Source organism: Anticarsia gemmatalis, chromosome 8 (genome assembly GCF_050436995.1).
Source record: "Anticarsia gemmatalis isolate Benzon Research Colony breed Stoneville strain chromosome 8, ilAntGemm2 primary, whole genome shotgun sequence".
NCBI lineage: Eukaryota > Metazoa > Arthropoda > Insecta > Lepidoptera > Erebidae > Anticarsia > Anticarsia gemmatalis.
Window position 1 is genome coordinate 10,090,564 of NC_134752.1, and position 18,317 is coordinate 10,108,880.

The following is an 18,317-nucleotide window of genomic DNA, read 5'->3' on the forward strand; positions in this document are numbered from 1 at the left end:
CAGAGCTGCCAGACCTACGTCATTTTAGCAAAGCTGAAATTTTGAGGATTGTTAGTATAAGGCTGCGTTTCCACCAGAGATGTGCGATGGAAATGTGTCGTGCGAGGATGTCTAGCTGTGCTGTGAAAATGTGTGGGTGTTTCCACCAAAGCTGTGCGATGAAAATGTGTCTACGAGGATGTGTAGCGGAGCTGTGAAAATGCGCATTATGTGTGGTGCGAGGATGCGTTGCGATTGTTAAATATAAAAGTATCTTCTTTTTCCAATTATCCATATCTATTTTACGCACTTCTACTTCCAACAAACTCCGTCTGTGGACTGGCTGGTACAGTATGCGCAAACCTCGCAACACATCCTTCTCAACACATCCCTCGCACACATCCCTCGTACACATCCCTCGCACACATTCCTCGCTTGTTTTGTATGCGCAAAAATCTAGCTCCGCTGAGCCGTTTCCACCAGAGCTGTGCTGACCGAGGCGAGGTAAATGAAGCGATTCTATTGGTTCTTTACAAACACATCCCTCGCTACGCATCCTCGCACATCTCTGGTGGAAACGCAGCCTTAAGGGTCTGTTAAGAGGTATGCACATCCACTACCTTGAAAGCGGGGCCGTTTCTGAGGTAGCGCGGAGTGAAGGTGCGTAAAAAACGACCCAACCTACGTTATAGTAGCAAAGTTGGTTTTCAGATATGTTATTAATGATATTATGTAGAATTAAAATTGACTATTGCCAGACCGTTTCCCGGGGCCATTACTTCTGCCAGACGCCTTAAATGTTGTTAAAAAATGAGGTCAACTACGTCATAGTAGCAAGCCTAAATTTTATATATGTTATTAAAGGTACAATTTTAAGACCCCCTATATGCGGACAGACCATTCCGCAGGGCCCTTTGTCCCCTAGACGCCATTAAACTTTCCCTATGAGTGCGAGAGTAAGAGCATTATTCATACGCATAAATGAAAAACAATTGAATTAAAAAAATAAAAATTGAAAAATTATTGAATACTAGCTGACCCGCGCATCTTTGCTTGCGTCACTTAAGAGAGATAGGTCAAAATGTTACATAAACGGGTTATGTAACATTTTTCACTGGTACTCTGCTCCTATTGGTCGTAGCGTGATGATATATAGCTTATAGCTTTTCTCAATAAATAGGCTATCCAATAGTAAAATATTTTTTTATTCGCACCAGTAGTTCCTGAGATTAGCGCGTTCACACAAACAAACAAACTTCTCAGCTTTATAAAATTAGTATAGATTAAAAGTACTTGGAGTGTTTAGGAAGATAAGTAACATTATTTTGGGAATTATTTTAAAAATAGATATGGTTTACACTATTCACAAAAATTATGAAAAAAAAATTGTAGTCATTCATCATCATCATCATTATCTGTGCTCTTACTTCCCTCATCAAATTGAATATTTAAATCATCTCCACCATCGTCTTCATTGTTACTTGAATTCTCTGTAAAAAAAAATGTAGGTAATGATGTTGAAAACAGTTACAAGTAGGTATATTGAAATAATTTATAGTTAAAATAAAATACCTAATTCGTTTTCAAGTGATTCGCTTACGAAACTTGGCAATTGGTCACCATCAAACCACTTAAAATGATAATGTTATCCTTTAGAACCCACCCTTTATTTGCTGGGCTTAAAATGCTAGGACGCTTTATATGAGCATTACTCCAGACACCCGCAATATAATTTGCTCGTCGAAATTGTTGAAGCAATTCAGATTTACAAGGAGGTAAATTACTTGCGTCGAATTTTTTAACATTTTGCCGGTGGAATTTCTCATTCACATCGCCGACTGTATACGTGTTAATGAAAAGTTGTAGCCGTGCAGCATCTACATCAATTCAGCTCAGACCATTTAAAATTTTGAAGAAATCGCCAGAATATCAAGAAGCTTTTGTTCAATTCGGAGAAGTTGAATTATCTAATGATAAAGCGAAGGAACAAAATATATTTGATGTAATTCAAAAATTTATCTGCGAGTTATATAATGTTCCCGGATTAAAAGTACTTGGAATGTTTAGGAAGATACCTAAACACTCCAAGTACTTTTAATCTATACTAATTTTATAAAGCTGAGAAGTTTGTTTGTTTGTGTGAACGCGCTAATCTCAGGAACTACTGGTGCGAATAAAAAAATATTTTACTGTTGGATAGCCTATTTATTGAGAAAAGCTATAAGCTATATATCATCACGCTACGACCAATAGGAGCAGAGTACCAGTGAAAAATGTTACATAACCCGTTTATGTAACATTTTGACCTATCTCTCTTAAGTGACGCAAGCAAAGATGCGCGGGTCAGCTAGTATTCAATAATTTTTCAATTTTTATTTTTTTAATTCAATTGTTTTTCATTTATGCGTATGAATAATGCTCTTACTCTCGCACTCATAGAGAAAGTTTAATGGCGTCTAGGGGACAAAGGGCCCTGCGGAATGGTCTGTCCGCATACAGGGGGTCTTAAAATTGTACCTTTAATAACATATATAAAATTTAGGCTTGCTACTATGACGTAGTTGACCTCATTTTTTAACAACATTTAAGGCGTCTGGCAGAAGTAATGGCCCCGGGAAACGGTCTGGCAATAGTCAATTTTAATTCTACATAATATCATTAATAACATATCTGAAAACCAACTTTGCTACTATAACGTAGGTTGGGTCGTTTTTTACGCACCTTCACTCCGCGCTACCTCAGAAACGGCCCCGCTTTCAAGGTAGTGGATGTGCATACCTCTTAACAGACCCTTTATACTAACAATCCTCAAAATTTCAGCTCTGCTAAAATGACGTAGGTCTGGCAGCTCTGGGATCTTACTCTATAACCTTTCAGCGTGAGTGTCGGTGTAGAATTTGCGCCTTGTAGAAGCGCGTTCTCATTTTTTCATATTATTTATAAAATTTGGCATTTTATCGTTCATTCACATCTCAAAGCATGTTTACAATTTGATTATGAAGACGTAATCTCTGATTACTTGATAGCATGTAATATTTTATGCAGTACTTATCATTTACATTTTTAAGACTCCTGGGTTTTGTGGTATTATATTCCAGCACCTACAAATTTTAATTGATTGTATAATCGGGTCTATTTTTAGACTTCCATTATTCCAAATTATTTGAAAGATACAGTCATTTAATTTTATTATGCTGTGGGAATGATTTTATTCAACAATTGCAATTGCATTATCAAACAATGTTATTAGCTTGAATAAATTTAAAAAAATCGGATAAAACTGGAAATAAATAACCATCTACAGAACTTTTTACAGACTTTGTATTGTTAAATTACTAAATTAAAGTAGCATGTAAACATTTTAGGGCTGAAACTGCGTTAAGCGGGCACTCGCGCGGTTTCATACAAAAGTGCTCCGTCGCGGAGATCCGCGCGGGCGCCCCGCACGGGGACACGCGCCTTGCACCCGCGTAGCGGGGCCCGCCTCCTTGCGACGGAGACCGCTGCGGGTGCCCGCGCGGCATGGCGCGCGGTGCCCGCCGGCGGTAACACGTACGGACTCGTTCAGTCAACAACGCTAGGTGATACGGGTCGCACGCACGGTCGGAGGAAAATGTCTTTCGATACAGAAAGAGTTATTGTGGAAGTGCAGTCTCACCCTGCCATATAACTGCTGTATAACTGCACGTTTGGCGCAGTGGTTTAAGCGGTCACCTCGCCGCAACAACCGTAGCGCCGCGTGTGGTGGGTTCGAATCCCACCCGGGACAAATCTTTGTGTGATGAGCACGAGTATTTGTTCTGAGCCTGGATGTTAATGTATCTATATAAGTATGTATTTAGAAGTATATACGTATGTTTATCAGTTATTTGGTTACCATAGTACAAGCTCTGCTTAGTTTGGAATCAAATGACCGTGTGTGAGTAAAAAAAAAAAAAAAAAAATATGGGACCAGTCGACTGAACTATATAAAGACCGGGATGCACGAACAGCGGCATGGGTAGAAATTTGAAATTTGGGTAGAAAAAATTGGTGATATGACTGATGCAGGTTTTACCCTTAAACTGTTGACCTTCAAATATGGTTCCAGTTTCGAAAATAATTCGTCATAGACCGGTATCGTAACTTTAAAATATTGTGTAAAATGAACTTTCATTTTCTCTTAATTTACTGAACTTTACAACAAATTCCCCGCACAGCAACCTGGATTCAATAAATGGGCTTATTGGCTGCCGTTTCTTTTCTGCTAGTCGTCGTTTTGCTGCGTAATAATATATTAGGTTCTCCATGGATACGACTGTACATGCACACCGTTAAAATTGAACTAGCGACACTCCGTACTGTACATGCACACCGTTAAAATTGAACTAGCGACACTCCGTAACTCCGGTCTCCGCGACGGGTACCCGCGACGGGGACCGGCGCGTTCCTGCGGAGCCCGCCTGCGTGTCGACGCGCGTGGACACGAGACGGTTGTCCGTCGCGGGCGCCCGCTTAACGCAGTTTCAGGCCTTAATTGGCTTCAAGATACACTGAAATGTAACCAAGGCTACATACGTGTCCACTGTCCGGTACGTAAACATCCACGTAAATAGGTGTGTGAGTGAACGACACAATGTGAACACAATGCATATGCCTGGGTAACAACAACTACAAAATGACAGGATATAAACTGTTTGGTTCGGTTTATTTAATTTATAGTCAGTCGCCGCCACCAACCCGAGCACGAACGACCACGATGGTAAAAGCACGCAAATACGTGGTCAAAAAACATTTTGAAGGTTTACCAAAACGTGATGACTTCGAAATTGTAGAACAAGAACTCCCGCCACTCAAAGATGGAGAGTTCCTATTCAAAGCTGAGTGGATTAGCGTAGATCCGTACCACCGTGCGTACAATCCCCGTTATCCGGTGCCGTATGATCAATTCGCCTTCCAAGTGGGAACAGTGGAAGACTCGAAAGATCCCGAGTATCCAGTTGGAACTAGAGTCATCGCTCATAGAGGATGGTCTGACTACTGCATTATAGGTCCAGGTCATGAGAACCCAAACAGCCCTGACAATGGTGTACACAAATTGCCAGACTTAAACGGCTTGAGTCCGTCTTTGTGTCTTGGCGCAGTGGGTATGCCTGGCGCTACCGCTTACTTTGGACTGTTGGAGCTGTGTAAGCCTAAGGCCGGTGAGACGCTCGTGGTGACCGGCGCTGCTGGAGCTGTCGGCTCACTCGTGGGACAAATAGGAAAGATCAAGGGCTGCAAGGTCATCGGCTTCGCCGGTGATGATGAAAAGGTCAAGTGGTTGAAGGAGATCGGTTTCGACAAGGCGATTAACTACAAGACAGCCGACATCGCGGCGGAATTAAAGGAAGCCGCGCCTGAAGGAGTGGACATGTACTTCGACAACGTCGGTGGAGAGATCAGCAGCTTGATCATTCATCAGATGCGTGAATTTGGTAGAGTGGCTGTGTGTGGTAGCATTAGTGCGTATAATGAAGCGCCTTATAAAATGCCTAAAGCGACGATCCTGCAGCTTGATTTAATATTCAAACAATTGAAAATGGAAGGTTTTCTCATAACTCGTTGGCTGGAGCGCTCACATGAAGCGTATGAAGAGATCATAAAGTGGATTAATTCGGGTGAAATAAAAGTAAGGGAACACATCACTGAAGGTTTTGACAAGATTTATGACGCTTTTGTGGGAATGTTAAATGGTGAGAATATTGGAAAGGCAGTTGTAAAAATGTAAGAACATTATTTCTTGTTATAAAGATTACTATCACACTTATTACATTAAATATCAAATAAGTAATAAAAAATCTTATTTTCCCACGATTACGAACTTTTCCCACAACTGTTTGTCCTATATATTTGTTTCATTCCGTTGGAGTCTCCAACAAACTGAAAACTTAATATTTTGTTCTTACATAATTAATTTATACTATTAATCTCAATCAATCCAACGAAAGAAGCATGTAACAGCACAGCAATTTTCATGATCATCTCAAATTCATAATTGTAGTACTCGTTGCTTCAGATACTATAGGTATAATAGGCTATTTAATAAGAAGCGTGGCATTTACTTTCTAATCATACTTATGTTAGTTTCATCCAAGTAATAATGTACTAAGCCCATCTAAGACATTGTAAGCCTTCGCAAGTTTCGCCAAGGCCAATGCGAACCAAAACACTAGACAACAAAAGGTATTATATCTATAAATACTAGACTCTAAAATGCTACTAAAACCAGATTACGATCTTTAAAGGTAGTACACACAAAACTGCGGTGTCGCATCATACCGCAGAAACATAACAAACTCATACGACGCATAGCAGGATACTACCCTGACCCGCGCAACTTCGCTTGCGTCACATAAGAGAGAATGGGTAAAATTTTCCCCATTTTTGTAACATTTTTCATTGGTACTCTGCTCCTATTGATAGTAGCGTGATGATATATATATAGCTTATAACCTTCCTCGATTATTGGACTATCTAACACTGAAAGAATTTTTAAATAAGACCAATAGTTCCTGAGATTAGCGCGTTGAAACAAACAAATAATCAAACAAACAAATTAAAGAAACCAGGAAGATTTGACCCTCGAAATCTCATCATAGCAGTCTGTTTGCATCGACTTTTTTTGGGTTAAAACTCCTGCCACATCGATTCGCCTTATTGTGTTTGCAACTTTACGGCTACCAAAAGTTTTTTGTTTAGTTTTTACACATCATTTTAATAAATAAGATGATATAATATTATCTGCATCCTTTGTGGCAAAGATAGAACAAGTGATATAGCAAAGCTACGGTTTGCGAGCAGGACAAAACTAAATAGGTACATAGATGTTTCAAGGACATCTAGTCTCGAATTTTATAATAATATCCTATCTAGTTTGGGTGGGAGATAACTAAGTCTTCGTAGCCAAGTTTGAAAGATTATGTATTTTATGCAACACAAAAAACACGTAATAAAAAGCAATAACACCAACATTGTTGCTTAAGCACTAAAATCTTAGTGAACTTCAATTACAGTTGATTGATGTACATATTTTTTATCAGATGACCAAGCCACACTTATGCAAGGCGAGACTTAAACGTCCATAGTTCACTAATAAACTAGTTGTGTGGGTGAGCAGGTAGGTCCACGTGACTGCACAGGATATAAACAGTGGATCTATGTAATTTATGATGCCAGTCTCCTCAGACAGTCCGTGCACAATGGTTAAGGCACGCAAATACGTAGTGAAAAAACATTTTCAAGGTTTACCAAAACGTGATGACTTCGAAATTGTGGAACATGAACTCCCGCCACTCAAGAATGGAGAGTTCCTGGTCAAAGCTGAGTGGATAAGTGTTGATCCGTATATACGAGCATATAACTTCCGTCATTCTGTGCCATATGACCAGTTTTCATTTCAAGTGGGACTAGTGCAAGAATCCAAACACCTCGAATACCCAGTCGGAACTAGAGTCGTTTCACATAGAGGATGGTGTGACTACTGCATTATTGATACAACTAAGATTAAACGCAATAATCCTGACGATAATGTGTACAAGTTGCCGGATTTCAAAAACTTATCTCCCTCTTTGGGTGTCGGTGCTGTGGGTATGCCTGGTGCTACCGCTTACTTTGGTCTGCTGGAGTTATGTAAGCCTAAAGCCGGTGAGACACTCGTGGTGACCGGCGCTGCTGGAGCTGTCGGCTCACTCGTGGGACAAATAGGAAAGATCAAGGGCTGCAAGGTCATCGGCTTCGCTGGTGATGATGAAAAGGTCAAATGGCTGGAGGAGATCGGTTTCGACAAGGCGATTAACTACAAGACGGCCGACATCTCGGCGGCGCTGAAGGAAGCCGCGCCTGAAGGAGTGGACATGTACTTCGACAACGTCGGTGGAGAGATCAGCAGTTTGATCATCAATCAGATGCGGGAATTTGGAAGAGTCGCAGTGTGTGGTAGTATCAGTGCCTACAATGTCGATCCTTCTAAGGTTCCTAAAGCGACCATCCTGCAGCCAGCTTTAATATTCAAACAATTGAAAATCGAAGGTTTCGTCGTTGGACGTTGGATCGACCGCTGGCCTGAAGCGTTCGCATATCTTATCAAGTGGATCAGTACAGGAGAGCTGAAGCCAAGAGAACACATCACTGAAGGTTTTGACAAGATTTATGATGCTTTTGTAGGAATGTTAAATGGTGAGAATATTGGTAAGGCTGTGGTAAAGATATAAGACGAATATCGAAATAAATTGTTTTGTGCTAAAGATGTAGATTACGTTATAACTACAATTTTATTGTGCGAAATTAATATTAGTCGATACGCTTTTTATTTTTGTAAAAAAAACAAAAGTAGCTATATCAAATAACTACTTTTTATTCACACGACCGATTGTAGGTGACCTTCGAACTGAGATAGGTAATAATTATGCAATGTTTAAAGTACTAATCTCCTCAAATGTTTACGTTGTTAAGTAGTTAAGTATATACGCGAGCATAATAATTATGTCAGATACCTTGGTCAAGTAAATACACTTAGCTAATAAACAAATAAAGGACATAGTAACGAGCTATCTATATAAGTTGTATCTAATCTCAAAATCTATACCTGTTTATTGAAAAGAAGACAATATTTAAATACATTTTCTATTTATCAAGCATATCGTAGTCATGGGATAAAAATAGACGACGAGCTATAATAACAAAACTAAAGATTTATTCAAATAACGAAATCTACAATGCAAAAAACATACAAAAATCTCTTTGACTTTAAAATATTCCGATCAGGTTGACAGGAACCTGTTTTCTTTCATATTTTTCTTTATACATGTATGAGGTGGCTAGACGTATACTAGTGAACTAGTACACGTAGTTCCTGACCTCCACGCTTTGTATGTCGTCGTTGCTCCAAAGGGTCTCGACTTCGTAGGCGGTCTCCTGAGCAGTGGTGTCGTCTTCACGACGCTCCCAGCGCGAGCGCACCAGCCGGGCTATCTCCAGCCAAAGACGGGCTTCCAACACTGAATAGAATGAAAATGAATAAGAAACCATGATAGATTTTTTTGTATACTCCTGAAAATCATTGAACATCAGTGAAACTCTTAGTTATATGATATGATACACCCAGATAAAAAAAAAACAGACATAATATTGTCACAAGATTGTCTCTTCTAAGGGGTTTGAAGTTTAAAGGAAAAATATCAAACTTACAAAACAAAAACGAGAACGCAGTGAGGAACAGCGGATTGACATTCCCATTAATCACAGCCATCGTGTACAGTAGGGCTCCTGCAGTCGGCGCCTGACGAAGGAATAGTCCGCGCAGAGTCGCACCCAGCCACGGCAAGAACAGGTACTCGCTGAGCGGAGAACGCTAGGAAATATAATAGCAAATTCAAAACGGGTTATTCTTATTCCTGTGTATTAAGTCTTTGGTAGACAACATAAATAGAAACTGTTATTACGTATTTTGATATCACTATTCTATCAAACAGAATCGAGTATAATATCTAGGTGAAAGTCTTACCACATTCGAAGAGTTCCATATCAGTAGGCTGCTAATTATTATTACGAGACAGTCGGAGGCTTCCACACACCACATAACTCCTGTAATATATTATAACACTTACAATAATATGGGTTAAGATGAGCCAAAATATTTTGTAAATAATTAAGTAACACATTTGCGGTTTTTTCATAGAAAGGACGAAGGTTCCAAGCATCCAATAAGTATACTGTGCGGGCAAAATTTTACGTCTTTCTTTCATTTACGCTTTTCAACGTCCAGTCATTGATAGCATACAAATTGACGATACCTCGAAAATAGTCGACGTCAGAGACAAGCATGAGTAGTAATGGCTGAGTCTGTATTTGTAAACTCATATTTACTTACTCGACACGTCAATATCATCGATGTACAGTTTATCATCCTTGCTCAAGACCATGAAATGCAAGTCATTTGGAAGTGGTTCTTCATCTAGAGTCACGACCTCAAACTTCACGTTGCAAGCCAACCCGAGCAAGAGACATACTGCAGCGAGAAAAGTCGCTGATAAAGTAGCCCTCGAGGTCTTGGCATGGAGGCGCTCGGCTTGCGTAAAAGTCCTCTTTCTAAAGTACTGCAGGCTCACATCAATGTAGTCGATAAGTGCCCCAAACAAAGGCACTTTCGACTTTGAATAAGTCATGTGTCCAGGCAAACTCGGCGAGTCTCCACTCGCCATTATCAAATACGTTTTTTTACTCGAACGAAACCAAACAAAAATTTCAAAAAATATATCTTCTTGACCTGTCAAATATCCTTCTTATAATTTGACGTTAATGCATACTTAGAAGAATGTCGTTCTATAGGAAAAAGTTTTATCATAAAAATAGTTTTTAAAAGATTATACACAAGGGTCCATATTTTAGAAATGTATAACTAATCATTATGTACCTACAAAAATTGGCAACCGTATTGAAATCGGTATCACGATCACTGATCGTTATCATCTATGCTCGCTATTATCAATAACGATATACATATTATGTTGCATTTTAATTAGTTGTCTTTCTTTCTTATGCTTCACTAAACAATATTATATCAATAACGTTAACCACGACACTTATGCCAGAAAAAAATGATACTAAATACTAACTAGTTGTTCTTTGAATACTATTTCAAGTACAAAACCGTGTAATAATATTATTTGAATAATTTTGTACAAATTTATTAATTCACTGTTATGTTTACTTTTGTAAGTATTCCAAGTCATGTTATTAAGATAAGTTTATTCATCCGTGTCATCGATATCTAATGAAAGACAAAGGTGAGCCTTTGCGAATGTACTTATTGATTTTGATATCACTGCAAACATCCTGTAATTAGGTGAGTCAACTAAAAATAGCATTAACATGTCATCCACGTGATCAACATGACGATAACATTTTATTATAATATAGGTGCAGATATAACTAAGCGTGTAAAATTCATAATAAGGTTAGTCGCTTCTGACATCCGAACTCGAACGGTCAACATGGTGAAGGCGCGCAAATACGTTGTCCAAAAATACTTCGAGGGGGTGCCCAAGCGCAGTGATTTCCAAATCGTGGAAGAAGAACTGCCGCCACTCAAGAACGGTGAAGTTCTAGTGAAAGCTGAATGGGTGAGCGTCGATCCGTATCAGCGCGCTTACAACTCACGTTATCCGCTACCCTATGACCAGTTTTCATTCCAAGTGGGATTGGTGGAAGACTCCAAGGATCCTCGGTACCCTGTCGGAACTAGGATTGTTTCACACAAAGGATGGCGCGATTACTCCATTATTGATACGACTGAAGACGTCGCGAATCCTGTGGATAGACCTTACAAGTTACCACCCCTGAAAGATTTAACCACATCTCTCGGCATTGGCGCAGTGGGTATGCCTGGTGCTAGTGCGTATTTTGGACTGCTGGAGTTGTGCAAACCTAAGGCCGGTGAGACACTCGTGGTGTCCGGCGCTGCTGGAGCTGTCGGCTCACTCGTGGGACAAATAGGAAAAATTAAGGGTTGCAAGGTCATCGGCTTCGCTGGTGATGATTCCAAGGTCAAGTGGCTGGAGGAGATCGGTTTCGACAAGGCGATTAACTATAAGACGGCCGACATCACCGCGGCACTGAAAGAAGCCGCGCCTGAAGGAGTGGACATGTACTTCGACAACGTCGGTGGAGAGATCAGCAGCTTGATTATCAATCAGATGCGGGAATTCGGCAGAGTTGCAGTGTGTGGTAGCATCAGTTCGTACAATGAAGATCCCAATAAGACCCCAAAAGCGACCATCCTCCAGCCAGCTATAGTGTTCAAGCAATTAAAAATTGAAGGTTTCCTGATATGGAGTTTTCTCGACCGCTGGCCTGAAGCATTCACACAAATTATCAAGTGGATTAATAGCGGAGAGCTAAAGCCAAGAGAACACATCACTGAAGGTTTTGACAAAATTTTTGATGCATTCGTAGGAATGCTGAATGGTGAGAATGCTGGAAAAGCTGTTGTCAAAATTTAAGAATTATTGTGTTTAAGCAATGTCAATTTTGAGCATTTTCTTTGTTACATAAATGTATAAGATTACCTATTAAAGTTTATATTTATTTTTACTACTTAATGATTGTTTTATTATCTTATTTATTTTTACTTGAACTCAGGGGTTATACGTACATAGGTTCTCAAATAAAAAATAAACATCAGTTAGTTCGTCACTTACAAATAGATTAATTTAGTCAGTGCTACGAGATATTCAAACAGTTCAACACATTTCACGGTAGTAAATGTTAAATAACATAATGAGACTTTTGGGCGCGAATCGTCCTCTTTGCCTTGTATATATTTCGCATTAAGTGGTGTCGGCACGGCATATTTTCTTTCTCAAAAAGTTGCTGTCATTATTTTACACTCAGCCTGATTTGAAGTCCTTGGAAATCCTAAGTATATTAAGACATTTTATGGAAATTTGGACAGTAGTCGGGATCAGAGTTAATATCATAGGGACCTGGAATAAAGGTGGGGCGAGACTGTGCGACGCTGCAGTTGTGGGGAAGGAGTTAGTAAAGGCTGTAGTGGCTCGGGTACGCATGCACAATGCACTCTATTCTATGATCTGACAGATTCATGGACCCATCCCTCACCAAAGGCGGACGTTAAAATCCGATCTAAGGGCGCAAGTCGTAATATAATAATAAGTAACACTTAATAAATCTGATTATTTACAAAACAGAATACCTCAGGTATTTTCTCTTGAAAATATTTTTAGACTGTTGCAAATTGTTAGAGTTTTATTTTGTTCAACAATAAAACATCTTATGCCTCTACAGCCTGCCAAATGCGATCCTAAATCCGCCGATATTTACAGGTAAATAGGTAAGCAAGAGATCCGTTACAGTCGACACTCGATGAATGATTGACCAGACCATAAAAAGATAGCAATCGAGAATCGGACAATGTTAGTACTGATAAGTATTTAATAACGATTCTGGCATTATCTGAGCGTACATTACAATGCATAAATTGAAAATAAATTGTCAGTTCACTTTGATAAGATAGAGGAATAATACACATCCTTTAAATATGCGACTAGCAGACTCGCGCGGATCCGCTCGCGTATTAGTAAGGAGGAATAAAATTTGACATACTCTTGTCAAAGGATGATTTTCAAATCTACTGAAACACTTTATTTTTTTATTTCTTATCACAGTCTTATGTTATAATTTCTAACTTCTTGCTCCAAAAACGAACTAACAGCCCTTTATACTTCTTCCCCTATAATAAGTCCTTTATGCTGAAACGTATTTATTTATATCTTGGCAAAAATCTAAACAAAAACTTTCACTCTTTTACCTTTGAAACTGACGAAATTCCTCTCAATTTTTTATGCCCTATTCTAATGCTTTAGGGGACGAATCCCAAAAAATATTTCTTAGTGCCCACCTACGCTACAAAAGGAAGCGATGTGCAACATTTTAAATGACATGCGAGCTGCAAGACCAAGGTATTATCGTGTTATACTCCTTTTTTATTAGGGGAAAAAATACTAAATAAAAAAAGAATAGCAATTGCGCTATTTCAACTTTGCTATGACTATTCTCCAGATGTTATAGTCACTTGTAGAAACCAGATTAAATACACTACTTCAAAAACCGTAAATACTTATGTATGAAAATGTTTCAATTATGAAAGAAAAATACCTAAAATTTTATTTAGTAAAAAGTTAACAAGTTTTATTTAAATAAGCTTTTAATGTTTCAAATTATTCACTCAAGAATAACAAAATAATTCTACGTATATGGTCGAAGATATCACAATATTACAACTGGTAAATTAGCATTTTCCAAAACCTAATTAATCAATCTCGAAATTTCTGTGTACAGTAAATATTATCTCTGAACATTTTAAATATTTTTATGATTTCAAAATTATCTAAATATTTACATCCTCCGAGATACATAGCAGTGTATATTTGACAAAATATAAAGAATAGGAACTAGTAAATAAAAATACGCCACAGGATATTTTTTGAGATAACTGTACAGGTTGAAGTAGTTTTATTTACACGAAGTATCTATATATTTTTTATTAGAAGGTCGGCCTAGCGGCGAAATCATTGCCATCTTTAGGCAAACCTTAAACGATCAACAAGATTGTATAACAAATTTATTGTACAACAAGGTTGGAATCCACTTTTAATACGATTTATAAATATTGCACAATAATATGAAATAGGCACGCAATGTTCAAAATATCCCATGCAGTCCTTGTCAAGGCTATCCAAAAATAAAATAATATTGCGTAATAGTGGTCGCCCATGATGCAATAAAAATTAAACAGACTCAAATTTTTGCTCGGTCACTACAAACTTCAGTATAAATCCTGAACGTTTAATTTAATATTGTGCAATTCGTGTGCAATATTAGTTTATCGTTTATCGCCGGCCTAAAACAACTAATAGTTTTTATAAATGATGATCATGGTCTATTATTCCCTATGGGTGTAAGTTACCATTATGGCTCTCGCACAACTTATTCCCATGCTTCAAAAGCCCTTTTAACAACTAAAGTGTTGCTTTAAATTTTTACCGCACTTGTACTAAGAATAACTGTATGATATCAACCACAACACAACAATACTCATTTTCATTGATTGTATATTAATTAGTATAGTGTTCTGCTACACTTCATTTGCAAAATATGTTTTGGTGCTTGATTATTGTGTAAATGTACCTTTTAAACCTTAATAAAGTATACAATTTAGATTTTTATATAGTGAGGTGTAACTGTTTTGATTACATTACAAGCGTTATTATAGTCATGGGGATTATAATTCCTTTTTACGAATCATCTTTGCCTATTTGTCAAAACCTGTAACCTTGAGACAGTGTATGACTGACGAGTATTGATATCTCCTTACCCAAATATCCACTAACTTGACTAGATACGTGAGTCAGCGATTCACACACTAAATTTATCACGCCGCGAAGAATAACGATAACAGTTTGTAAATAAATAGCAAACGTGCGGGCACCCAGCATGCAGTCAATCGCGAACATCCGAACTAGAACGTTCAACATGGTGAGAGCACGCAAATACGTAGTCAAGAAAACTTTCGATGGATTACCAAAACGTAGTGACTACGAAATTGTGGAGGAAGAATTGCCTCCACTAAAAAATGGAGAGATTCTAGTGAAAGCTGAATGGGTGAGCGTTGATCCGTATCTACGAATTTACAACTTCCGCAATCCTTCCCCGTACGATCAGTTCGCATTCCAAGTGGGTGTTGTGGAAGACTCCAAAGCTCCCAATTTCCCAGTCGGAACAAAAGTCGTGACCCACAAGGGATGGTGCGATTACTCTATTGTAGACACCGTAAACAAACCCGTAAAAGTCTTCGACAGACCTTACAAGTTACCACCTCTAAAGAATTTATCCGAATCTCTGGGTGTCGGTGCAGTGGGCATGCCTGGTGCTACAGCTTACTTCGGACTCTTCGATGTGTTGAAACCTAAGGCGGGTCAGACACTCGTGGTGACCGGCGCTGCTGGAGCTGTCGGCTCACTCGTGGGACAGATTGGAAAGGTCAAGGGCTGCAAGGTCGTCGGCTTCGCCGGTGATGATGCTAAGGTCCAGTGGCTGAAGGACATCGGTTTCGACAAGGCGATTAACTACAAGACGGCGAACATCGCGGAGGCGCTGAAGGAAGCCGCGCCCGAAGGAGTGGACATGTACTTTGACAACGTCGGTGGAGAGATCAGCAGTATTATTCAGAAGCAGATGCGTGAATTCGGCAGAGTTGCAGTGTGCGGTAGCATCAGCTCATACAATGAAGATCCTGTTGACGTCCCTAAAGCTTCTATTGTACAACCTGACATATTATTCAACGCGTTGACGATTGTTGGTTTCCAGGCAGCGCATTATATTGACCGCTGGCCTGAAGCGTTTGAAGATATTACCAATTGGATCACCAGTGGACAGTTAGTGCCGCGTGAACATATCACTGAAGGTTTCGACAAGTTATTTGATGCCTTCTTAGGAGTATTGAAAGGTGAAAATACTGGAAAAGCCGTAGTTAAAGTTTGAGACTGTTTGTTCTTATAAGACGTAAGTCGATATTATTATATTTTATGTACATATTATACATTTTAAGTAGTATATGGTTTAATTATTTTATTAATTCTGTTACAAACTCTTACCTAATTCTTGTGTTACTGGGTTCATCTTGATCGTCCGGGTTACCGTGTCCATAAGGACGAGCTAATCTGAAATAATTATAATTGACACAGTGGCTACAAGGAGCATCATAACATTAACGCATTTTTGTAAAGCTATACACCAAAAAATATATTATGCTACTACTATTTTGGCTAATAACGTTTAGCTCAAAAGGTGAAACTCATAATCAAAACACTGTGAAATATGTTTCATTGATAACCATTTTGAAATATTGGCTATCACTATTCGACACTTCTTATTCACTTTGAAAAATGAACAGACAAAAGTCATACACTCTCATGTGTACAAAGTAGTATAGTTTAGGGTTTGAAAATTCCAGACACAGATAATATTAGAAAAAATAATACGATACACTTGTGTCAAACTTTTTTAAACACGTAAACATCAACATTATAACATAACATTTTACTAATCAGCTTGCGGTCTATTTCGATATCATTATCAATTTACACAGTTAATCAGAGCCCAAGTGTAAATAACAAATACGGTTTCAAATCTTCAAGGCTAATAAAGGATAATAAGTCAAAAACACACAGAAACGAAGGGAATTCGGCGTCAGTAAATGTGTATGCCATCAAAAACATTCTGTAGAATTCCCAAGTCTCGCCGTAAAAAGTTGTGAGATCGATATAATACCAAGTCGATTAATCTATTTAGTCTCTACTTAAAATACCTTCTGTCTTAAGTTATTACGTATGTTATTATCATGCCAATTTAAAAAGAAAATACGTTTAAAACAAATAGACCGACCTGGCCATCGCATGATTTGATTATTAGTTTGTATCACACTACACAGCACGACAAGAAGCTAATGCTCCCGAAATGTTAATGGCGAATTTGTGTTTTCTTGCGATGACCAAGTCGATCTATTTTGTTTTAAACGTATTTTTTTTTAAATATGCATGATAATAACATACGTAATAACTTAAGACAGAAGGTCTTTTAAGTAGAGACTAAATAGATTAATCGACTTGGTATTATATCGATCTCACAACTTTTTACGGCGAGACTTGGGAATTCTACAGAATGTTTTTGATGACATCTCACTTCTTTTTGTAGAGGGAACATAAGTCCAATTTGTATGTAAAGACGTTTTTTTTTTCATAATTCAACATATTGTCCTAATGGAATGTTGTTCAATTTCATGGGCTAAACACCCTTACCCACCCTATACCCCCTCCCGTTATGCCTCATATAGTAGGTACCTATCTACACCTATTTATTTTATTTTCTACAGTAATAATGATTCATTAACTGCAAATGTAACCTTGTAATCCTATACATTTATACAGAATTACAAAGTTATCGTGGCAGTTACTGCATTTAGAAAACTGGACCGAAATTAGAAAATATTAAATTTTTCCCATGATTAAAACACTAAACCCTATTTGTATTCTAAATTTGAAGCATCTAGGTCTGCTAGAAGTACCTTAGACTTTTGATGATCGGTGAGTCAGTGAGTCAGTGAGTCAGTGAATCAGTGAGTGACAAAATTCAGAAACTTTAACAAGTTGTCATTCTTAAACTACTGGTTCAAATTGACTGAAATTTTAAATATACCGTGTTTATACAATGACTAATTAGTTGCTGAGAATTCAGGCTTCTTGTTTTATCCACAACGAAATTATAGGGGTGTCAAAAATAGCCCGAATTGCTTCGAGAAAAGGATGGTACGGCCGTGCCGCTTTTTTTTGCTCGACTTGCGGGGGCACTTCCGTGCCCCCAGATATAAGTGTTAAACAATCAGAGTTTGTGAACGTTTTGTTAAAGCTCTGATTAATGGTTGCCCTATTATATGTATTTAGTCCCGAAGCAACGATAGCTTTAGTTTATTAATATAGATGTAAGTGTACAAAAAGGTCAAAGAAATACTTTTTAAATCGTGTTAATAGGCTCCCCAAGCCGCCATGACTCAGCGTGTCGGACTCATAGCCTAACCTCTCCCTTATTCTGGTAGGAAACCTTACCCAGCAGTGGGACATTAATGGATTAAAACATTTTTCCGTAGCTAGGAACTAACTCAGAGGAATTTGAAGTGTTTGTAGACAGAAGCCGATAACAAATACCACGCTGTCTATTTATACTCCAGCCAAATAAACCGTTTG

General features: G+C 38.4%; 2 protein-coding genes and 3 pseudogenes across 2 annotated transcripts; 4 read left to right on the plus strand and 1 right to left on the minus strand.

Moving 5' to 3' along the window:
• The first annotated feature begins 4,664 nt into the window (after window positions 1-4,664).
• Window positions 4,665-5,773, plus strand: LOC142975035 (prostaglandin reductase 1-like). The gene has a single exon (XM_076117681.1). The coding sequence runs from the start codon at window positions 4,718-4,720 to the stop codon at window positions 5,726-5,728; it is 1,011 nt and encodes a 336-aa protein (XP_075973796.1). The 5' UTR covers window positions 4,665-4,717; the 3' UTR covers window positions 5,729-5,773.
• A 1,374-nt stretch (window positions 5,774-7,147) lies between these two features.
• Window positions 7,148-8,249, plus strand: LOC142975037 (prostaglandin reductase 1 pseudogene; annotated as a pseudogene).
• Window positions 8,250-8,698: 449 nt separating this feature from the next.
• On the minus strand, window positions 8,699-10,612 carry LOC142975038 (uncharacterized). Its single transcript, XM_076117682.1, has 4 exons — window positions 9,869-10,612; window positions 9,503-9,582; window positions 9,187-9,349; window positions 8,699-8,996 (listed from the first exon to the last, which is right to left on the minus strand). The coding sequence occupies exons 1-4, from the start codon at window positions 10,197-10,199 to the stop codon at window positions 8,836-8,838; spliced, it is 735 nt and encodes a 244-aa protein (XP_075973797.1). The 5' UTR covers window positions 10,200-10,612; the 3' UTR covers window positions 8,699-8,835.
• Window positions 10,613-10,889: 277 nt separating this feature from the next.
• LOC142975036 (prostaglandin reductase 1 pseudogene) lies at window positions 10,890-12,098 on the plus strand (annotated as a pseudogene).
• A 2,902-nt stretch (window positions 12,099-15,000) lies between these two features.
• On the plus strand, window positions 15,001-16,131 carry LOC142975039 (prostaglandin reductase 1 pseudogene; annotated as a pseudogene).
• The last annotated feature ends 2,186 nt before the right edge of the window (window positions 16,132-18,317 follow it).

Bases quoted from the DNA above. Each gene is read 5' to 3' on its own strand.
- LOC142975038 (XM_076117682.1), bottom strand. From the start codon at position 10,199: ATGGCGAGTGGAGACTCGCCGAGTTTGCCTGGACACATGACTTATTCA. The intron at 9,350-9,502 runs GTAAGACTTTCA...TATATTTCCTAG, and splicing joins TATGGAACTCTTCGAATGTG to CGTTCTCCGCTCAGCGAGTA. The intron at 8,997-9,186 runs GTAAGTTTGATA...CATTCTATTCAG, and splicing joins TGCGTTCTCGTTTTTGTTTT to TGTTGGAAGCCCGTCTTTGG.
- LOC142975035 (XM_076117681.1), top strand. From the start codon at position 4,718: ATGGTAAAAGCACGCAAATACGTGGTCAAAAAACATTTTGAAGGTTTA.